At 42.7% G+C, this 24,132-nt stretch overlaps 1 protein-coding gene across 3 annotated transcripts in view; it reads right to left on the bottom strand.

The window, feature by feature from the left end:
• The window catches only part of ZZEF1 (zinc finger ZZ-type and EF-hand domain containing 1), a 108,978-nt gene that overhangs the window by 82,847 nt on the left and 1,999 nt on the right, over positions 1 to 24,132 (bottom strand). For 2 of the 3 annotated variants that reach the window (XM_057714160.1, XM_057714161.1), the window contains exons 2-8: positions 13,855 to 13,999; positions 10,251 to 10,445; positions 8,315 to 8,486; positions 7,149 to 7,348; positions 5,452 to 5,662; positions 1,919 to 2,035; positions 599 to 777 (exon numbers count right to left, since the gene is read on the bottom strand). In XM_057714160.1, coding sequence (XP_057570143.1) covers positions 599 to 777; positions 1,919 to 2,035; positions 5,452 to 5,662; positions 7,149 to 7,348; positions 8,315 to 8,486; positions 10,251 to 10,445; positions 13,855 to 13,999 — 1,219 coding nt within the window. Of the gene's footprint in view, positions 1 to 598; positions 778 to 1,918; positions 2,036 to 5,451; positions 5,663 to 7,148; positions 7,349 to 8,314; positions 8,487 to 10,250; positions 10,446 to 13,854; positions 14,000 to 24,132 lie in introns of those variants that run through there. The other variant, XM_057714162.1, reaches the window with a different exon arrangement.

Genomic DNA, 24,132 nt, shown 5'->3' with positions numbered 1-24,132 from the left:
ACCGTGGTCCTCTGGGAGTAGCTGTATGCACTCCTGTGTGGAGAAGCACGAGGAGGCCCCATCCCAGGTCGGTAGAAAAGTGCTACGATGGATTGCTGCTGGGCCCAGGAGGGGAAAGTGGTGGCAGGCATGTATGTATGACCACATACGTCATTCCAACCAGCAATCAGCCACCACGAGGACGCAGAGGGATGGATTCCAAGACAAGGATCCTTTGCTCTGGTCTGGGGTAGTTCCCTCCCTCCTCCAGATGAGAGGTACTCCAACTTCCCAACCTCTTGACCTATACTATGAGACACTCCCATACTTTACCAAAGATGGCTGTGTTCAAATGGCCACCAAGCCTAAGTGATTAGGCCAGTAAATCCTGGGAGTACTGAGTAATGGACACTCAGGTCCTCTTCTGCTAATGTGTCCATGAACCAACCAACATATTCCTTTTCTCTACCAGCCCCAGCCAAAGAAGATATGTCCTTCCAGAAATTATGGTATAACTACAACACCCAGTCCACAAACTACCTGACAAGGTAAGAAGGTGCCAGAAAGTCCCATGTTGGAAATGGTTTTATGACTTGTGCATCATGCCGGGGTCACTTACCATATTTAAGGAGCAGGTTCTGCCTGACTGATGCCATGGATGAGATGAGGGACGAGGCACCATAGTGTGTGTCCAGGTGGTCCGTGACAGCGCACAGAGAGCTCAGCACTTTGGCAACACTGCCTCTTGCCAGTGCAAAAGCCAGAAGAGTCAGCTCCACCTCTGGAGTAGAAGAGCAGCTATAAACGAAGAACAAAAACACTTCACTTCATAAAAATATGAGAAAATCCAGGTAGCTCCAACTCTGTGTAACTGATCACCATAAGCAAAACCAACCTGGCGTGTGCTTTCTCTGTTTACTAGAAATACTTCTTCAAATCCTTAAGACAGCCTAAAGAAAAACTAAATCAACCCAGAGGACCAGGAACTAAACTCTCACTTCTGTACCTTCATCTGAAAGTATTAAATAATGCTATCAATTTTAACAAGTCAAACTTTATAAACCAAAAATAAACAGGCTGTTGCAATAAGCCCCTGCTGTGATGAAGCCTTGAGTAATAATTTGGCTTGGCCACAGAGTTAAGGGCTTATTCCTTTAAGCACCAATAACATATTTTAGATCTACTCCACATCACACTTACCTGCTTTTTTAAAATATTTATTTATTTATTTATTGGCTGTATGGCATGTGGGATATTAGTTTCCTGACCAGGGATCAAACCTGCGCCCCCTGCATTGAGTCTTAACCACTGGACCACCAGGGAAGTCCTTTATCTGCTTTTTTAAACACATTATACCGAAACTTCTAAAACTGTCTAGGTGGGGAATTCCCTGGCAGTCCAGAGGTTAGGGATCCACGCTTCCACTGCTGGGGGCATGGGTTTGATCCCTGGTTGGGGAACTAAGATCCCCGCATGCCACGTGGTGTGGCCAGTCTGTACTCTAACACAGTAACACCCTCAGGGCTCGCTGTGACAGAGCTGAGTGTCCCCATACTAAGCAACCCCTCTATCAGCTACCAGGGTGACCCTTCCCAGGTCTATGGACAATCAGGCTCCCTGTGCATGGAGGCAAACAGGTGCTGGGCTGGGCACGTGAGGGAACTGAGAGGCTCTACGTTCTGGACTTTGAGGCCTCTGATCTAGCTGAATCTGAGGACCACTCTGCCCCCACCCCCAATTCCTGAGCTCAGATAATATTGCTAGACAATGGCGTTTACAGCGATGGGTGCAACATTATTTCACTTTCTCTTCAGTCACTACAAATGATTCTTTAGAAAAAAATCTTTAGAAGATTAAAAAAAAAAACAAGGACTTACCAAGCACAAATGCCCTTTTTCCCCCACCAGTCCCACCTCCCCCTTATCAACCTTGACTTTACCTAGTTATCCTTATGAGGAAGCTGTCCACTTCTTCCAGAACGTTGGGAGACAGGAAAGTTGAGAAATCTGTAGATCCTGGTGAGAGGGAAAGTGGAGGCATGTGCTGCAGTGCCTTCCTAGGAGTGTAAAATGTGCAGTCAGAACAAACCCAGGTAAATAATAAATTAACAATACAATTTTAGACAAAAAAATAAATTGCTGGAAGCTTGTCTGGATTAATCCCTTATTAAGAAACAGTGTTCCTACAGAGAACCTGGTACATAATATAAAGCAGCCTTTTTCCTGCAGGGGTCCTGGTGCTAAACAGTTTAATGGGGTTTCTTTCTTTCCTTTTCTTTTTTCCTTAAGAGTTTCATTTCCCTCTGTAAAAGCTTATTCAAACCTCTGGAATCAAGTAGTATGAGCAAAAGACACACATACCCTACAGAAAAACCCTGAGTTCTTAGAAAACTTGGCCCTGGGGCAGAGCAGTTTATAACACACACACAAAATTCGCCTTCAGAGCCTTGGTATCTAAGGAAGCAGCATGAATTTCATTTTCTCCTAAACATATCAGCACCTGTCACGTTCTCTATTCCTGCCTGTGTTTCTTGGCCTTTCTCCCTCAGTGTCTGCTTTAATGTTTCTCTTTTCTCATCTCCTTTTACAAAAGCTTTACCTCCTCTGGCCCAGCAGTTATCTAACAAATTTATGCAACAAAAAGTTACTGAGTCCCACTCCGTGCCGGCAACTGTGCTAGGCAATGAGTGTACCATGAACAACCTGAAGGTACACAAAAAGTAACTCAAAATTCTACACTTGATAGTCATTTTATGATAATAGTAGTGGGAATCCCTTAAACTATTTTATTTCTACTTTTCAAAATAGACACAAAACAGCAAGGCTAACACTATGTCAGCTTCTACTCTGCTCTCATTTCTTGTCCCCTCTATATGAGCTGCATCAGTAGGGCAGCTACAGTAACATGCACTCGATCAATGAGGTCTAATGCACCTGAGTGGTATGCAAGTATTTACTGAATTTATTTCTACTTCTGTTTCCTAATACTTTTTCTTATTTTTCCTCATTGATTTTTTGAAATGATTTTTAAATTTTAGAATAGCTTTAGATTAACTGATATTTAAAAGCTAGGAGTGAAGACACTATTGCAGATTAACTATTATAACTGTTTAGGGATATAAACCTTAAATATATCTGCTCTTCAACAACTTGGCATAGCTTCACAAAAATAAGGTAGAAAACTCTTCCTCTTCCCCTTTTCCTGAAAATTCAGTCCAGAAAGTGAGGCTGTGCCAGGTACGCACTCACGTGTGCTTGGATGGGTGTGGAGGTGGGGCGCATGGGGGCCCAGAGTGAGGTCCTGGAGTGGGGTACTGAGCAGGGTGAGAAAGGTGATCTGCACAAAGGGACAGCCTGGCATGGAATGCAAGCACCAAGAGGGTGAGGAGGGTGTCCAGGCAAGGGCCAGGGAGGTGGGAGACTGGTTATATGGTGTGGGACTGTTTAAGCAAATCTATTGGGGATGATGGGAGCCAGGTTTCTCACAATCACAGGAGAGTTACAAACACAGAAAGGGAGAAAACTAGAATGAACATGGTAGTGCTGGATTAGAATCAGAAGCACCAGTGTAAACTCAGGTGTTTTCAGTGTTGCAGATATAGAAATAAATACAGGTATCAATGTGTGTATGTATACACGTCTCTACTACTTACACACACACATATATTTCCCAGCTGTGTCCACTGAGAGAAGCAACACTGCAACAGCAATGAGTCTTGTTTGTTTAGTTTCTAAACAAAACTCTCCACTAAGAGTGATCATGACTCTTGAGCAAAATGGCTGATTCTAGGACTATGGCAGGGAATATTCAAGATAAGCCAGGAATATCTTGTAAGAAGTGCTCCAGGAGGATGAGTACATGTCTAAAGGACACGTGAACAAGACCGAAGGAGTTACCATTGGCCAAATCTGGGCCAATGTGAGTGTCAGCACGGTGGTGGATTGTAACTCAGGGAGTAAAGCAGGAATCATGAGTCACACCCACATAAAGCTTGACGAAGAATGGGATATTCACGTAGCCTCAAAGCACCTCCGCACAACATATTTATTAATTACAAAGGGAAAAGAATTCTTGCACAGTGGAAAAGTCTGACAGACACCACTTTCAACAAAGGGTCGAAGTTAACATCACCAGCACTAGCAACAGGACAATCTGAAGCTGTGTGTCGCCTGATGGGATGCAATGAGAACCCATCATCACCTCTATGATCTTCCTGCCAAAGATACAAAACCTAAATTTAATCATGCTGAAACCAAAACTGAAGGACGCTCTTCAAAATAACTGTCCTATAATTTTCAGAAGTGTCAAAGTCTTAAAAGTCAAGGAAAGACAGAGGAATTGTTCCTTATTGAAGGAAACTATAGAGACATTACAAAGAAATATCAAGTACGATTCCGGACTGGATCCTTTTGCTATAAAAGACATTACTAAGACAACTAGCAAAACCTGAATGGGATCTGAGAACCAGACGGTAGCAATGTATATCAATGCTAATCCTGATTTTGATGGTTGTAGCAGAATGTTCTCATTTGCAGGAAATACCTACTAAATAAGGTACTCAGGAATCATGGGGCAACAGGTTAGCAAATTACTCTGAACTGGCTCAGGAAGAAGCAAATTCTTTTTTTTTTTTTTTGGTATCAAACTTGCAATATTTCTTTAACTTTGAATTTTTTTTTTAATTTTTTAAATTTTAAAACAGGCAAGAAGAAAGAAGTTTGGCCAAATATTACCCTTCAGATCTAGCATCGCCAGCAGTGTTATTTGCTGAAAAGTTTTATTTAATAGTAACAACAAATCTCAAAAGACGTCTAGAGAACAAAATATTAGCTATCTCTTTTACCTGATATTTTGATAGCATGCACTAATAGTGCATATTATCACTTATTAAACTTACACAGAATACTAATACCTCATTGCTACTGAAGCTGGTTGTTTGTCTTATATGTTACTACTGAGTTTTTTTGCCCTAACAGTTTTTAAAAGAAAATTTTCAAAGGTGCTCTACATTTAAAAATAAATTAGTTTGGTGTCCTTGAAAAGATTTGACTCTTTAGTGAAAAGAGACTTTAACCTAGGGCCTAGGTCCAAAGACCTAGATTCAAACTGATCCATCACTGCCTGGTCATGTACCTCAGGGGAGGTCACAATATCCTTGTCTATAAAATAGGGATAATTTTTATAGATACATCTTACAACATAAGTAGGTAAATAATATATAGCATTTGAAGGTGTTTTATCCCATATAAATTGCTACGTAAATGTGAGCAATTGTTCCCCAGTGGATGAGGAATAGGAATGGCATGTGTGACCCCCTCACAAGACCAAAGCTGAAGGTACAAACAGGAAACAACAGGGCACCTGGGGCCCAGCTGCTGCCTGAGTCTCGATGATCAAAGGCTGCTCAGTGACTCGCCCTGAGGGTTAGAGAACGAGTGCATCGTGGCAGGCCCGGAAAGCAGAGCAACTTACTGAGTGTTGCGCAGCACTGTCTGGACAAAGGCTGGATTTGTCTCCATGGAAGCCGTCACCAGAGACGTCAGCAGAGACCAATACCATATTGCAGAAGCATCTGAGACTGAGACCCCAGACTTCTTGACTCTCTGAAAGCCAACAGCCCTCAGACCATGAATTCTAGTGTCACATCCATCACTAAGACAACGCTTTATGTTAATCTGGACATCTGTCAAGCGCAAACAACAAATTCAGTATTGGATTAACTTCTTCAGTTCAGCAAATGCTAGGCTTCCAACTAAAAGCAAAATAGTAATTCACATTTTGAAAAGAAAATTCTAAAGATATACTCTGATGCCAGAAACAAATGGTGTGTGCAATGGAGCTAGCATATATAATAAATTTGTCAAAAAAACACCGACCAATCTAAGGAGTCAAAAGAATCATGTGCAAAATTAAGGGTGGCTTAAATCTTTATATCACAAAGCTTTATAGGAATTTATGAGTTTTGGAAATTAACACAAAGTACATTTTTAAAATTCTGATTAAATACACGGTAAGAAAATGTCTAAAATTTTTTCCTAGAGTTTCAAAATTTGGATCTAGTTATAAAACAGCAGCTGGCTAATGGCAGTTGTGAGAATTTCTTTCTAATAATCAAGTCCAAATAGATGACACAGGCATGACTCACTTTTAAGAGTTGTCATAATTTCTTATTGGGGTTGGAGAGGAGGAGGTGAGAAGTTAAAAAGGACACAACTGAAAGAAAAGACCACCGCAGTATAAGACAGGAAGCTTCTACTCCACAAGCTTAACTACTTCTTTGCCTAGGGGTGAGACACAAACACTCTACCTCCCTAGGCCTCAGTTCCTTTGAGCAAAGTAAGAATACTTCTTTTGGCCCAGGAAAGCATTAGAAGAAATGAGACAAAACATGAAGCATTCCGGCTCCCTGAATGAAATAAGCCTGGAAAGAAATCACAGAATTGTGATTATTTCCAAAATGCTATGTGTGAAGCAAGGTTATAATAGTATAAAAATGGAAACAACCTAAATGTCCAAGAATAAAAGGCTTGTTAAAATTAAGGCATATTCAATAAAGAGCTAAAAAAAAAAAAAAAGAGACATAACAACTAAAAAAAACATTAAGGCATACTCTTACAACAGTAAATAAACGTGTGCATGAATATATGATAAGACAACACATTAAAAAGTTACAAAACAGCATGCACAAAACATCACCATTTTTGTAAAAAGATATGTATAGATATATGTAAATATATATACACGCAAGCCTATTTTTTATTTTTAACAATGTGTATATATATGTGTGTGTGTGTCTGTGTATTTATATACACAGACACACACACACAAACATAAGAAAAGGTCTAGAAGAATCCATACCAACTGATTCATAGTGACAATCCGGCATATGGGATTTTGAATAATTTTTGCTTATCTAAATATATCTAACTTTCTAAGAAAACAAAAATATTTTTATTAAAATAGGCTTTACTGCTTTTCTATAACTTTTAAAACTCTGAACAGATGAAATAATGACCACTTTCATGTACATGATGAGAAGCAAATCACAGCTCAAAAAAACCCCAAACAGCTTTTCTACTTCAGAGGTCTTCCTGTCAAAAAACATGACTTCCTTCCTCCCCTCCCAGTCCCCTTAGTTAGAAGGGCAAGATGTATCTTGGTTGACTCACAGAGCTGACTGATGTTGGCATTTTCCAGCAGTGTCACATAGCCGGTGACATTGCTGGGAATATGCACGTCGCGGACTTCCTGAAGATCAGTGGCACTCCTCCCCACAGCTACGGTCACCTGCTGCGGCATGTAGCTCTGGTCAGTGGCAGCCACTGCAATGGACAGGTGCCTAAGCACAACATCTGGCTTCATTTTTAAACTGGAAAACATGAAGAGCAGAAACTACAAATGTTTATACAGGTGCAGAACTGGCAGAGCCCACAAGTCCCATCTCCAAGATCTTATATGTGATATACCCTAAGACTGGCTGATTCCCCTAAAGGCAACTAACTTGAAATGCTGGCTATTAGTTTCAAACTCCTCATGACCTTCCCAAGTTTCTAAAATTTCTCTGAGTTCAAGATCAGTCTTCTATTTCCTTTTAAGCTACCAATACAGGCAGGAAAGTACAATATGAACATTCTAACAAAATCCCTTTCCCTGGCAAGGAGCAAATTCTAAACTGCATCCAAAGAACTGAGTATATTCCCTCATCTATAAATTAGATGGGTAAAGAGCACATTTATCCTCTATGAGAAAACAAGATAATTATTTCTATTTCCACCAACTAAAATCAGCTCATTCTCTAAAGGGACAGGTGAAATTTCAGACAGCAGCTTTAGAACATACAGAAACATCACAGTTTACTGTCAGCATTATTCCGCTCTAGGATTCCTGACCACCCCATTCCCTCTTTCTCTACTAAACTGGCCAACTTAGTTCACACAATTTTTTTAAATGTGCAGAAACAATCTTAAAAAGTAAAATCACATCGGATATAAGAAAAGTACTTGTCCCCTGTGATACTAATCTTCCTGAAAAACTACTGAAAAAGACTGGAAATCAGTATCATAAAATATTAGTCAAATGCTAATCTTCCCCTTTAAATGCCAAGTAAAGGAAGTATCTAAATTTATGAATATATGAACCAGGTTACATAATTTTATGATGATTCCTTTAACTTGATTCTTAACACATCTTCACAGTCACAAGAAGAAAAAAGACAAAGTAAAAAATAGTCTAAAATTTTTAAAAAGTAATTTTTTAACCACATTGATGGGATAAGAGAAAGAAAGTGGGTAATGTTCTTGGACATTCACTCAAGAATTGGTGTTACAGCACCCACCGAATCCAGTGTGAGCGGGCACTGCCATCTGACTGCCAGTACGATGATGTTTCTCCATTTGTCATCTTGTCAATGTCTGCAGGGTTGGAGGATGTTTCTATGTAAGCATAGCACTTTGCTACTGACTTAAGTTTGTCCATCTCTGGGCTCCTAGTTAGATCTCCAGGGCTCTCTGCAAGAAAAACCAGATTTTATCATGACATCTCCTTCACAAAGAATTTTTAAAAAGGTCATTTAAAATATCTAACAGAAATATGCTTGGCACTTTGGCCCTAGGAAAAAAAATGCTCCTTAAAATCTCCTTTCAAATTGGAGAACACATACAAAGCAGAAGGACTGCTCCCTGAGCTGACTGTAGTACTACACGAATCACTGATATATTTGCAAAACCACCCAAGAGATGAAAATGGTGTCTTATAGTTTGAATTTACATTTCTTTAATTATGAGTGAGATTTTTTTAACCACTTGTTTGTAAGCCACTTGTGTTTCCGAGTATGGCCTGGTCCTACCCTCATCTATTTTTTACTGGGTCACAAGTCTTCTTATCAATTTATATATTTTATATACATTATGTGATGTATATCTACACATACATAATAAGTAATATTTACCAACTGTTTACTGTGAACCAGGCACCTGTCTACACATTTTCTGTGTATTAATTCATTTCAGAGATGAGGAAACTAAGGCAGTTAAGTAACTGCCCAAGGTTAGAGTTAGTAAAAAAAAAAAAACAAAAAACTGAGTCTGTCATAATGTTACAAAACATATTTTTGTTCCCTAAAATGTCATTTATCTTTTGACTCTGCTTATGATATTTTTTGCTGTACAGAACTTTAAATTTCCATATAGTCTAACTTATTAATCCTTCCTTTTGTAGTTTTTGAGTTTCATGTCTTGTTTAGAAAGGTTTTCCCATGTCAGGGTTTTTATGAAGTGGAACTACTAGTCCCTGTGCCACAACTACTGAAGCCTGTGTGCCTAGAGCCTGTGCTCTGCAACAAAGAGAAGCCACTATAATAAGAAGCTCATGCACCACAAGGAAGAGTAGCTCCCACTCGCCGCAACTAGGGAAAGCTCACACGCAGCAACAAAGACCCAATACAGCCAATACAAAATAATAAATAAATAAATTTATAAAAAAATAAAAAAGAAAGTGGAATTACTTCCTTCTAGCATTCTTACAGCTTTCTTTTTAGTTGAACTTTTTAAACCACCTGAAATTTATATTTGTGCTTACAGCAGCTTAAGAATCTAGTTTTATTTTTCCCTCCAAACAGCTAATCAGCTCCCCAACCCAACTTGTTGGCTAATTCGCCTTTCCATCCTGACTAACTATATCTGGGGCTATACTCCCACATGTACTTGGGTCTGTTTCTGGACTCTATTATGTTCCACAGACCTGCCAATTCACATTATCAACTTCCGCTGTGGTCGCTGAGTGAGTGTGTAATGGCTTCCCTCATTTACTCAACAACTGTTCACAGAGCACCTACTGTGTGGCAAGCGCAGTTCCGGTGCCCAGGATAATGACGAGAATGGAGAAAATGCAAGTGAATAATAATAATGATACAACTTTAGAGAACAAGTGCCACTTAGCCTGTTAAACCTGCAGAGGGGACAGTGACCAAAAGGTGGGGAAGAGTAATGAGGAAAGGCCTCCCTGAAGTCACATCTGAGCAGAGACCTGAGTGATGAGGAACCAGTTGTGTTAAGAAGAGGACCAGATGGAGAGGGAGGGGGAGGAGAGGGAGGGGGAGGAGAGGGGGAGGGGAAGCGAGAGCAGATCACATTCTTATGCTACAAACTGGTCACTATTATATTTTCAGAAATAAAAGCAGAGAGAATTGTTGGCTCATCCTACCAAGAAACACTATATCTGGAAGAAATAATGATCGCGTGTGTTCAAGGACACACCCACCCCCACACACATACCCTTCTCTTTTTGTACCAGTTGGTCCAGAGACTCCCTCAGGACAGAGGCCCGCATGATGCTCATGTTATTGCAGTGGTCCAGCATGGGGTAGGGGATGACGGTGCTGGAGAGCCGGTTGCGGTGCAGGAAGCGCAAAATCATTGACGAGTGAACATCCAGGCCCTCCTTGGACTCTGAAAATATGTCTATGAAACCTAAGCAGACAAAATTCATTTTTTGTGTTTTCGGGAACCCACCACAATAATTTCCACATCCCCTGCCTGGCAGTCTCTCTAAATCAGTTAAATGAAAAGCAGCCATTAAGAACCCTCAGTGAGAGTTTCAGCTTTAATCATTCAAAATCTAAAGCTTTTAAGAAGTGAACCAGGACTTCCTAGGTGGCGCAGTGGTAGAGAACCCGCCTGACAACGCAGAGGACACAGGTTCGAGCCCTGCCCTGGGAATATTCCACATGCCATGGAGCAACTAAGTCCGTGCGCCACAACTATTGAGCCTGCGCTCTAGAACCCATGAGCCACAACTACTGAGCCCATGTGCCGCAACTACTGAAGCCCACGCGCCTAGAGCCCGTGCTCCACAGCAAGAGAAGCCACTACAATGAGGAGCCTGTGCACCACAATGAAGAGTAGCCCCTGCTTGCAGCAACTAGAGAAAGCCCGTGTGCAGCAATGAAGACCCAATGCAGTCAATAAATTAAATTAATTAATTAATTTAAAAAAAGAAGTGAACCAGTGGCAATCTCAATTTAAAAATTAATTTCATTGTAGTTTAATAGAAATTTTAGAAGACTCAGAATAACGATTGTTTCAACCTGTTTCAAATTTTTATAAGTTTAATTTATAAACTTAAAATATTAGCTAGAAATTTTTAAAGAAGTTTTGCAATAGAATATGGGCTAGGAATAAAGTTTATTATGTCAGAGAGTTAAAGGCATAACTGCTTTTATACTAAGCTACAGAAGCCAGCGATAATGAAAACACAACCACTACCCTGACCACAGCTCGTGATGGCATTTTACAGTTTTTAAGGTCCTTCCACACACATCACCTCATTCAGTCCCCACAATAAGGTGGTGGGGGTGGAGGGAAGGGGGTGGGGGAAGAAGGCACCAAAGGCACTGGTATCCTCCCTTTACAACTGAGGAAAATGAGGCTCAGGTGATACAGCAAGACAAAAAAAACAGGGAGTAGGACTGGAAATAGCCCCTCGCACTGCCTCTGAGTGCTCCTTCCACCATTTCAGCTTCTTCTCTACGGTGTGGCTCCTCTGGAGTCTCCCCCATCTGTCTATCCTTTTGGCCACTTCCCAGCCTCTGGCCTCAACACCTCCCACTCATACACCCACCCACATACCCTAAGCGGCTCCCCTGGCTGCATTTTGTCTGACATTAACCTGAGCGATCTTACAAAAACACAAAACAGGCCATGTTTACCCTGTTTAAAATCCTTTCACAGTTCCTCGTAACCTACAATAACATGCTCTGAACTGAGGTGCACATAACCCAGACGGTTAACTGAAGAGAGAATAATCATAGCAGCCTTTCCTGGAGCTCAAATATGCTTGTAGATTTGGGGGAGGATTTGTTTTTGTTTTCCTTTCTAATTAAAACAAAAGTACATATATTATAATTGTATCATTTGATGAACTGTCACAAACTGAACGCATCCCCGTAAGCAGCACCTAGAGTAGGACTCCAGATGTCCGCAGGAGAAATTGCTTTTAAGTGTGAAACGAAAAGATTCTATCAGAGGAGAAGGAAAGTTTGTGTTAATTTTTAAGATAAACATGAGATTGAGGAGGAATGGCCCTTGAAGGAGCCCATTTGATTCTGCCCCCTACACGAAACCCGGAGACACTGGTTTGATGCCCCAAGCCTCAGAAGTGTATACCATCGCCCGCATCCCCTCTTGGAGCTCTTCTTGTCTCGGCAGACACCCACAGTAATACCCCAGCCTCACACGACGGCGCTGCTGACGCTGCGCCGACCTGCTCAGAATCCGTGAGAAAACACAGACTGATGCTTGTGGCAGGAAAACTTCTGTCACGTGCTAAAACAAGTGATGGATTCAGTACAGGGACTGTCTCTCTTTTAAACATTCAGCACCCATACCATGAGATACAAAAGGAATAAGTGTCAGTCTAGGTTAGACAGAGGAACCAGGAAACTGGGATCCCACCAGGGAGGTGAGCTCAGCTCACCAAGGTTCGGCCTAGGACTGCGATAAAACAACTCTTTTAAGGTGACTGTTGATAAAAAAAAAAAAAAAAAAAAATTCTGAGTAGCAAGTCTGAAGTCACAACCCTGCTAGTTAAGAGCCCTGGGATTCAGACCCCCAATTTTTCAACCTAATCTCCCCCTCTCCTCAGGGTCACCCAGAGCAACAGTGCACTGAGTATTGGTGGATCCTCTGGTCTGCACTCCTTTCCTCTCCTCCCAAAACACCTCTTTGAGGTGTTCGAATAAAGCTCCTGGTGCTACCCACATGCTGGTAATGCAGAGGCGGGAGTGATATGTAAATGCCAAGATGTAAGTCAGCTCTGCATAATTGAAAGCATAATTTTACCTACCATGAGAACCGGAGAAAAGTTAACATGTACAGGTTACCTACAATGCTCTACAAAAATCACATAATTAAAGACAATTTGAGGAAGAATAGAAATAGGCACTCTTCATTAAGATACAGAAACCATCCTTCCCTGGCTCAGTACATCCTCAGCAGGAAGTCAGAGAGGTCAAGGACACTCAGAGCTACATTACGCATCCACCAAGTCTGTGTGTCTCCTCGCTGCCCGAGCTCAGGCTCTGTGCGAAGCATTATTATGACTCCAAGTGCATAGAGTAGGGAAAGCTCTTGGATAAGATAAAATGAACTAAGAGGATAATATGCGAAGTTGTTTTTTTTTTTTTCCTTTCAAACGCAGTTGTTTTCTCACTAGGGAAAAAAAAAAAAAGGTGATTTTATTTTGATTCTTTTTCTGAGCCCCTCCAAAGAAACCATCAAAAACAGAGACAAAGTTTTTTCATAGGTACAATGTAGAAGTATTGCTTCATTTTAAGCTATTTTTACTCTTACTTAAATTTCAGAGTGATAGCTTTCTAAAAAAAAAACATTGGGTGCCTACCATGTGCCAAAAATTGTACTAAATGTGAGGACACAGCAGAAATAAAAGAGCAGGTTCCCTGCCCGCGTGGAGCTCACAGGATTAGAGTGAAGACAGACATTTACAAATAAGTGAGTAATAATTAACTAATTACAATGGTAATATGTTGCAAAAAACAAATGCGGGATGCTAAGAGAACACACAGGTGGGGCCAGAAAGGGCTTCCTGAGAGAGTGAAAGAGAGATCCGCTAAGGAGGGCAGTCTCATGACAAAGGCTCATAACAACGGCAGAACTGCTCAACCATCACTGTCCTGGGGAACAAGAGAAATGATTACACTGAACACTAATCCAGATCACGAGCTTAATGGAGACTATCAGAGAAGCACATTTATTTCATGGTGCCCACAAGCTTGCCTGATTACAAGCCACGTTATAGCAAAGTTCATTTGGACGCCAAGAGGGCATTCCTCAGCATTCAGCGCTCAGATGAGAGCCTCACCTGGAACAAGAGAACAGGCCTGCAGCTGCCTGATGATGTGGCTCAGCTCCCCCTGAAGATTAGCTCCGCTGGAATTCTTGAGGGCCTCCAACATGTTCTCAGCATCAACTGTACCATCACCCTCAGCATCAAACTGGGCAAAGGCCTACAAGACAAGAGACGCAAGAAAATCAGGTCTGTTCCAAACCCTGAATAATTTTTTTTGACACTTCTCAAGACCAGTGATCTGGTTGTTATCGCTGTTGTGGGACAAGTTCCTACGTATCATTAGAAGAACAAATAAATTCAGGACAGTAACTGACTGTGCTCTGCAGAATGTGTGTGTATAAGCATTGCTACGTGTGTGCACAATTTTATCACCTCATCTCTTTCAAGAGAGTAAGCCCCCTGCCCCCAAATAATTTCATAAGAAAGCAACCACTGCAAAAATGTTCAAATGGTTACAAAGTGCCAAAAACAAAGCACTGGTTTAGGGCAGAACCTCAGGTTTAGCCCGGCTTTTTTCTTTTAAACACTCTTTGGACACGAAGAGCTAACTTGGTTTATCTACTTCATAGCCCTGTTTTCACTAACCTTTACCCATAATCTAACATGCTCCCTGTTCATGCTGGGCCATCTGGGGAACCCGGTACAGCACGGGATTTGGCTTGAATCCTGCTCAGTCACTAACCGGCCGTGTGACTTTACACACATTTCTTTGCCCCCATAAGCCTCAGCTTCTTGATCTGAACAATGGAGCAAATATTACCAAACTCACAGCCTGCTGCCTGGATTGAGTAACACTGGCACAGAGCCCAATACAGTGAAAGCACAGGAGCAGTGCAAAGTGTTCCTATTCTCCTCTCTAATCTAATCTCTTGTGTCCCTTGACCCCTCTCACATCCTAAAGACTTTCTTTCCCTAACAGCGGCTCCCTCTGCCCAGATCTCAAGCCCTCCTTCATCAGGGGCTTCTTTCTTCCTGCTGATACACTCACTGACAAACATCCCTCACCATGAAGTACTTTAGGAGTCTTCTCCCCTCCTTCCTAAGTAATCCTCTCTCTTGCTTAAAGCTCCTGCCCTCTTTCCTTGTTTCCCTCCTTCAAGAAAAATGGAAATGATGATTTCCCACTGATGATTTCTGACTGACACAAATACCCCTATTTCCATCACAGAGCTCTGAACAATGCAGGGTTTAATAGGAACAGATCCAAATTCCTGTGTTTGGGTCCAAAAACCATGGACATAAATGCAGGAAGGGGGACAGAGTTTAGAGGTAGAACGTGGGAGAAAGATTCTTTTTGCCTCTACTTCTTTTGGGGAATTATCCAAAGAGTTAACAGGCTACACTAATCCAAAAAGTTATCAAAGGCTACATTCATGAAGGCATAATGCTCAGAAGGAAGGAGGATATCATGCTGTTCTTTTCTGATTAGACACAATCCGGAAGGCTGAGCTTAGTTTGGAAGTCACACACCCAGAGTAAATGAAACAAAAGAAATCAGAGAAAAGAGACCATGATGAAGAGAAGACTGGAAATTGTCCTGTGAGAAGAGCTGAAGGACCATGGAATCTTCACTGAGGAGAAAAAAATGACTGGGAGTAACAGACTCCTCTTCAAATACCTGATGGGCTGTGACGGGAAGGAGCAGTTAAAAGTCAGGTCATTAGGTAGAAGCTAGAGGGAAAAGCGCATCATAAAGATGGACGTGTCTGCTGTTAGTGAGGTAGAAAGATGGATTAGGAGGCTCTAGAAGGAATGCCCGCCTCATCCCTCAAGGCTTCAGAGCAACATCTGGAGAACCAGCCATCAGGAGTGTTCAAAAAGTCATACTAAACACATGCATTTACCTCTGCTCCCTCATAAAATCCCACTAAAACAACATCATAAAGGGATTTTTTTTTTAAGCATAAGGACAAAGAGAACAGGAGATGTTGCAATAGCAACAAAATTTTGGAAGCTGGAAAGCAGATGGATGAGTAGCGCCTCTCTAAGTAAAACTGTATGCACGCTGGATAGACCAGCCATAAAGGGAGATTTCTGGGACAACTGGATAAATTTGAACTTGGATTGGGTATTAATTAAACAGAAATTAATGGAACAGTGAAGACCACTAACTGAAAAAACTAGGCTACAGAAGAATATTAGAGAATGATCTCATGTCAGTTAGAATGAAAAGCAAATACGCACTTCCCACACTGGCGCCAAATATATACAGACAGATACACAGGTATCTCTAGATATATCTGAAAGAATATCGAGATGTTAATAGTGGTAATATGGCAATCTACATATGTTGCTTTTATAATAATAAAGGGGAAATTATAAATATTAAGAAATTTTAAGCACGCCCTAATATAAAAAGCAAAGCCCACGGTGTGGAGGGAGGTAGAGCAGGAGCACAGCCTCTGTCTGCCCTGAGGTCCCATGATGTGAATGTGCAGTACCAGTAACAGCTACTTCCCAACTCCTGCACATTATAGCACAGTGAGAAAATAATACTTGTATGACTCAATGTCTGAGGGGATTACTACAGCTGTAACCCATTCATTTGGGAATAACAGATGGTTTGGGAAGCTCTGAATTAATGCTTGAGCACTTGCTAAATTTTAAGCCAAGTACATATCATTTATTCCTCATAACAGCGAGAGAACTTACTATTAACCTCCCCATCCTACAATTGTACAGAGAGGTCAGAGAACCTGCCCAAGGTCACACAGCTATAGTATTTGACTCCAAGGCACCAGAGCTCATGTTCTTCACCACGACTCCATTCTTCTTCCTTTGACCAGATTACCCCTGGGGTTCCTTGCAGTCCAGAGACTAAGTGCTCAAAATGTCTCTCTTATCCATCTCTTTCCTCCATCTCTAAAACTTCCTCTCAGCACCCCGTGCCCATGCTAATTCAATATCAACCTTAAAACTGAGACTCCCTCTCTCTAAATCTCAAGTAGCACTCAAGTGCTACTCCCACCAGAACTTCCACACTTCAAGTGCCACCTGCATCTCAAGTGCTCTCTGTTCCCAACTTCCCACACAACTCCTGCCGTTTATGGCTGATAAAAATTCTATATAAGCAAGGCTATACAAACAGTGACATTTTGCTATTTTTAACAGACTCTGTTAATCTGTCAATAGTTAATGAATACGACAAAAAGAATTTTCAAACAAACAAAAAATATAGTTTGGGTGAGAAAAAAAATCAGAACAGCATTGCTAACAGCTTCACCACACAAATATGTAATTTCCTAAGACTCAGAAATTGTCCTTAAAGAAATGCACAGGTTTTAAAATCTAACGTTTAATATCTAGTTTGTTTCACAGAAGCCAATTCACTTATTCAGCACCATCTGACAGGCAGCTGTATATATCTGACCTGTGCTTGGCTCTGTGCACACTGGGATGTCAGGGCACAGTCCTTGCTCTCCAAGATCCTCACAGCCTAGGAGAAGACAGATCCGTAAACCAACAGCAGCAACGTGATAGGGGTGATGATTGTAATAATAGACGTAACAGCATAAACAACTCTAACAGCTGATTCTTACTAGTAAGTAAGCATTTACAAGGCACCAGGCAGAGTTCTAAGTACCTCCCCTGGATTGACTCCTATTTTCCACAACCCTAAGGTTGGTACTATTGCTTTACTAGAGAGGGAAAGAGAGGGTAAGTAGTTTGTTCAAGGTCACATGGTTAGTACTGGTAAATGATGGAGCTTGGATTCGAATCCTGGTATAATATGGGACCCCGCACTGCCAACCACTATGCCATGAGCTAACAGACACTCCAGGGGCCAGAAGCCCAGGAGGGGTAGGGGCGTTTGGGGGAAATGGCCCTCATAAAAATGATCCCTGAAATGAGCTTTAATGAATAAGTAGGAATCCGCACGCATACAAAGACGGGGAGGCTGCTGTAACAGGCTGGGGCCCTATGGGGCTCCCAGGCACTGAAACCTCCTTTTGTCCACCACTTCTTATAGGCAAGACTCCAGCCTCCATGACGTTCCCAGAGTTCCAAAGGGATTGAACAACTGCTAATCAAGGGAGGAGCAGCCAAGAAACCACTTGAGGCAAGAATACAGGGACCAGAGAAGCTCATCAAGATTAGGAGAGCCATCTGAGATTAAGGGAGTGCAAGCCCTGCTCACACTCTCATCTTGTCAGAGACCCCACTGTTATAAAACCCTTCATCAAATCCTCTGGGGTCAATTCAAGACACATAGTTTACATAGTTTTTTGAGGCAGAAGCCCCAGTGTGTCCCCCTTTGCTTGGCAAAGCAATAAAGCTAGCCTTTTTTTACTTCACCCAAAACTCTATCTCCGGGATTTGATTTGGCACCAGTGTACAGAGAGGCCGAGCTTTCAGTAACACCATCCTGGGTAGAGGGGACACAGTGTGAGCACAGACACAGAGTACACAGCAGGCTGTGAGAACTATAGCCTGCTTGGTGTGGAAAGGAGACAGGAGCAGGAGTTGAAGAGATGGACAGAATCAGAATAGACAGGCTGGCCAACCAGGCTCAGGAGCTCAGCTCTTAAAGCAAGGGTACCATGAGGCTGCTGGAGAATACTAAGGGTGGAGGGGCTGATTAGCCCAGATCTATAAAAGCTCCCATACTGGAACGGACCTACAAATCTCTTAAAATATGTTCCTTTATACTGCTGAGCTCCTTCTCCAGTGGCTCTGTGACATACATTGGTGATGGGAAGCTCATGTCTTCTGGACAGTTCTGACAGCAACAGTGCTCTTCTTTATATAATAAATGGAAATCTGCCTCCCTGATGGTGCCACCCTGTGTGGCCATTCAGAACATGTCCCTTCTACACCAACATAGCCTGCAGATCACTGGAAACAGTGATTAGGTACTCTGAGTTTCTTCAAACTCTCCAACCTTCAGCCAGTTCTCTATCTATCGTTTTTAGTCTTATTTCCATCCTGGTTGTCCCCTCTGGGATCCCTCCAATTTGACAATAAACCTCAGAGCACTGCCTCCCAACTTTCATTGGCTGATCCACTATAAGAAATACATTTTGGGGACTTCCCTGGTGGCACAGTGGTTAAGACTCCCGGCTCCCAATGCAGGGGGCCTGGGTTTGATCCCTGATGAGGGAACTAGATCCCACAGGCATGCTGCAAGTAAGAGTTTGCATGCCACAACTAAGGAGCACACCTGCCACAACTAAAGACCCAGTGCAACTAAATAAATAAAATAAATTTTAAAAATTAAAAACAAAAGAAATACATTTTGTATCATGACCCAGTATACATATAATTGATATAAAAGTTTGGTGAAACAATATACTTTTTCTTATCAGATACACTGTACCCTGATACCTTCTATTCCATTCTACTCTGATTTTTTTTAACATGCTCGTTAACACTCACTAAATAGGTTTCCAACCCACTGAAGGCACAGTGTGAAACTCCTTGCCCTGTAACGTGGAGCCCCAAACCCAACTGGATACACTAGGTCTGGCCTCACAGTGCCAAATACAGCAAGTCTACTCTCACCTCTCTACACACAGAACAAGGCCCCCGCTTTCCATGGAGTCTCCACGCGGACAGCAACCTGGACTGATCTGCTGTCCTCCTCCTCCTCCTCCCCCTCTCCCGCTTCAGGTCTCTTCCTGTCACACCTGCCGCGTGCTCTGCCACCCACACGACGACTGTGCAGGCAGCTCCCCAGTGCAGGCCTTACGCTAGGGAGCGTGCGGGAGATAAAGAGTACGGACATGGGAAGGCTAAGGGCAAATCTGGATTAGAGAACAGTGTCAGACTGACCTCTTACTTTCTGTGAGACCTGGGACAAGACTCTTGGCCTCTCTAAGTCTCCACTCCTCTTCCCGCCCAACCTTCCTTCATAGCTTGTTGTGAGGACCCAAAGGTTTCAAGAACAGGACTATGCCTAATAATGTGCACAGGGCTAGGAATACATTCTAATTAGACGGCCATAACTGATCCACCTCACAGACAAGAGACAGAAAAGTGGGTTGGCTGACTACAGACTCCCATCCATTTGCCTTGGCCCGAGGGCAGCATGGGGCAGGGCTCAGACTGTTCCTGTTCAATCTTCTTAACCACTACTGGGATCAAGACCATGGCACACATGAGAGAATCGGCCAAAATCATCTCAGATCAGAACTGTGGGCTCAGACCAGCAGGATGCAATGCACCAGGCTTATATATAAAGGCTGCACGCTGGTTCAACCTGGAGAAGCACACTCCATCCGAAGTCAAAAGATGTAGGTCTGGTCCTAGTTCTGCCACTTGTTGCCTGAAAGCGTCCCATAGCTATTCAAGGCCTTAGTTTACTTATCTGTAAGACTGTCTCACATTTCATATCAAGTGAAGTACTGAAGGGCTGTCACAGAACATGGAGTAAACAGTCCTACAGCAGAGACAGAACAACAGAGAAGAATAACACCACTAACAGCAAAGTTTCCTGAGCATTAAGCATGTGCCAGACATTGTTCTAAGTGCTTTATGTGAATTCATTTCATCCTCACACCAACTACATAGACACTATTATTATCCTCATTTTATAGGTGAGGCAACTAAGACCCAGAGTGGTTATGTAAGTCAATCAAGGTCATATGGCTTGAGGATGGTAGAACTAGGATTTGCCCACAAGCAGGCTGAGTCCAGGGCCCAATTCTCAAGCTCAGTCTAAAAAAGAACAGTGCAACAGGTAGAAATATATCAGCAAACTCCCTGATATCTTTAACAGGCTACTTGTCTGGGATGTTACAGAAGAGATCCTTTCGGGGGAAAGGTGGGGGACAGGTTGCCTGCAATGGCTACTAAGGTCCCAGCCAACTCAGACTCTAGACCAGGTGCCAAAGCAATATCATTCCCCAAGTTTTGCTCTTTCTCCTCAAAATATCTGTATATGCTGTGCCTTTCAAATGGAATATCCCTTTCTTTCTTTGCCTGGGAAATTCTTGTAGTTTCTCAAGCCTTGGTTTGGTAAAGCCTTTCCCAAACTCCATGTTACTGGTAAATGCTTCTACATGGTCCTTGAAAGTGGAGAGGGCTTAGGAGGGAGCAAAGGGCTGAAAGGGGGAGAAAGGAAGCAAGGGACAAAATTCCCTCATGTGTGGGAAACGTGGACCTGGCTGGCTACAGTGCATGGGGAGGTAAGAGTAGAAGGGTACAAAGACCTAAATGTCAGATTAACATTTGACTCTGAAGGCATGAGGGGCCACTGAAGTTTCTACAGCAAGACAGTCCAGAATGAAGTGGTATTCTGGAAATCAGGGAAAAGCAACACGGAGCTGTGACCTTTCCTCCACAGCTCTCGTGGATTGTGCAGTTCTCCAAAAGAAGCCAATGCCATCATTCCCCGCCAAAGCAAAGCACAGAGTGAGAATAAGCTCGAGTTCACCCAGGATCTTCCTCTTCTGCACTGCCTCATCACCATCAATGGCCAACGCTTACCGAAGGCTTCCTGTGTGCTGGAGCGGTGCAGGCAAGTTGGGTGGGTAAGTGGGGGCGCCTCAGAGCCTCATGGCAGAGCAAGACCACACGGTGTGCTCTAAGTGCCAAAACCTGCACAGAACAGGAAACAAGAGCCTCGAGGGTGGGACTAAAAGTACGATTATATAGAAGCCATCTGAATCATGCCACAGGAAAGGCTTGGTGACCAACCAGGTGACGGTGCCAAGGCAGGGAATCTTGAAGAACTCACAGAAGCAAGGTCCACACACAGGATGAGGCAGGTGTCCACGGGAGACGGGGTAGATGAGGTCAGACAAGGAGAGAGGCCAGCCTGTGAATGCCAACTCATTCAGAGGGATATGGACTTGATCCCTGAGGCAGTGGGAGCCTCCACAGGCTCTAAGCTGAGGGTAAGCAACGCTTGTAGCCTGCTTCTTCTTTATGGTACATTCACATGTCTCTCACACTCTGTGTCTTGAAAGGGTACAAAATTACATCTGCATAATTCTATCTGCATAGTTCTTGGGCTCAGAGCCATTCTAAATTAACTGATTAATACTATGACAGGATAATGCCAAGATGGTATCTTTCTCCAAATTTCCTCTAAACCCAAGAGTGACTAAGAACCTTTTTAAGTTTTCACTAAAACTGTATTTAACTGTTCCCTCCAATGTCAAGAAATACCTCTTGGGAATTCCCTGGTGGTCTAGTGCTCAGCACTCCGTGCTCTTACTTTCTAGGGCCCGAGTTCAACCCCTGGTCAGGGAACTAAAATCCCACAAGCCGTGCAGTGAGGCCAAAAGAAAAGAAAAATCTTCGTATTAAAAGGTTACAGATTGACTATAAAATGGAAGGTTGGAGAATGAGGACTGTACCATATTCAATCTGTCAAATTAAACTGAGGGCTCCGTGGGGAAAATAGCTACAGAGCACTGGCTATGAGCCGGGACTGTATTACAACAAATAAATGAATAAAAATGGTCCTTCTTTCAGACTTTACAGACCGATGAATTTCACAGAGTAGGTGCCAAAGCTAACACAGCAAATTAATAAAATAAGACCTTTTCGTGCTCAATTCAAGCCATCTGGTATCATCCTGTGTTCAGTGCCTTTTTTCTGCTCTAGAGCCTACATGATTTTCTGGAAGCACATCATATTAAAAGCACAATCTCTAATCTCTAATCTCTGATGTCAAATAAGAATTTAATTTTACTTCTATTCTTCTTCTACATAGGAGTCAGTTAAATATTGCTTCCTGTGAGCAAATCAAAGACTCCCTCTTCATGGACCACACCCACCAAGAGAAAAGATGTGTTGTATTATAAAATGATAGCATTTCAGACTCTGGCCCTTGGTACAACTCCAAGAACTTCTTTAGGACAACAGCTCAAGCAACTAAGGTCACAGGAATGTGAAAGCAAGACAGCTCGGTAGACAAGGATGGCAACAGGAGCCCAAAGAACCAACATGTACAACTTGGAAACGCTTACATTACACTAGTAAATGCTGTAAACAGACGACGACCTGCTCTGCAGTCTGGTCTCTGCCTGCTTCCTCGCCTTGTTCTCTTCCTGTTGCAGTCTATGATCTAGCCATGTGAGTCAAAGGTCATGAAATTGTAACCCAATATCTGTCTTCCTCTTCCTCAGTTATTAAATCCTGATCTTTAGCTGAATATATGGCCATGGAACAAGGATCTTTCCCAGCCTCCCCTGCAGTTAAGTGTGGCCATGTGACCAGGTTTGGCCAAATGGGTTTGCGGCCCTCTCCTTCCTTTTCCCTTTCTTGCTGGCTGTGGAAAGCAACAGCAAAGGAGTCATTTGGGTCATTAAGTGGAAGGTCACTGAGGAGGATGACAGCACAACAAGATGGACAGAGACGGGTTCCTGATAACTGTGCAACTGCCATATCAATCCTGGCCTGCCTACCTAGACTTTTACATAAAAAGCTTCTTTATCATTTAAAGCACTGATGCACTGGATTTTCTGTCCCTTGAAGCAGTTTTGTAACCCTAGCACATCATACCATTCTTCCAGATTCTCTATTCTCTGAACTTGGGACTTGCGTATTTGACCCCCTCTGCCTGAAACACTGCTAATACCGTCTGCTCCTTGTCTGCTTTCAGCCTTCAAATCTGAGCTGAAAGATTACTTTCTCAGGTAAGTCTTCCTTGACACCCTGGATGAGGTTAAATACTCCTGCTATTTTTTCATTATGCTTTCCCGTGGATAATACTCACCACACCTATAATTGCTGGGTTAATGTGCATCTCTTTCAGATACTCTTCAAGAGCAAGTATCTGCTTTGTCCACTGTCTTGGCACTCAGTTATGTGCCCAACAAATATTTGCTCAGTGAATGAATGGATAATGCCAATGCCCTTGGGTGAATTCTGGACCACACCTTGAGGACTTCTGGCCTTACATTACAGGACTCCTAAAGCCCTATTCCTGTCAGACACTCTCAAATGTAAAACTGTTTCTCTCCATTCTCTTCTGGACGATTTTGAAATGTGCTAACTCCTGGGACTTCCCTGGTGGTGCAGTGGTTAAGAATCTGCCTGCCAATGCAGGGGACACGGGTTCAAGCCCTGGTCCGGGAAGATCCCACATGCCACGGAGCAACTAAGCCCCTATGCCATGGAGCAACTAAGCCCCTGCACCACAACTACTGAGTCTGCACTCTAGAGCCCTTGAGCCACAACTACAGAGCTCATGTGCACAACTACTGAAGCCCGTGCGCCTAGAGCCTGTGCTGTGCAACAAAAGAAGCCATCCCAATGAGAAACCCACACCACAATGAGGAGTAGCCCCCACTCACCACAACCAGAGAAAGCCCGCGCACAGCAAGGAAGACCCAATGC

This window comes from Hippopotamus amphibius, chromosome 17, assembly GCF_030028045.1.
Source record: "Hippopotamus amphibius kiboko isolate mHipAmp2 chromosome 17, mHipAmp2.hap2, whole genome shotgun sequence".
NCBI classification, from domain to species: domain Eukaryota; kingdom Metazoa; phylum Chordata; class Mammalia; order Artiodactyla; family Hippopotamidae; genus Hippopotamus; species Hippopotamus amphibius.
The sequence above is the reverse complement of the archived record's forward strand: the minus strand, read 5'-3'. Positions and strand labels throughout refer to the sequence as shown.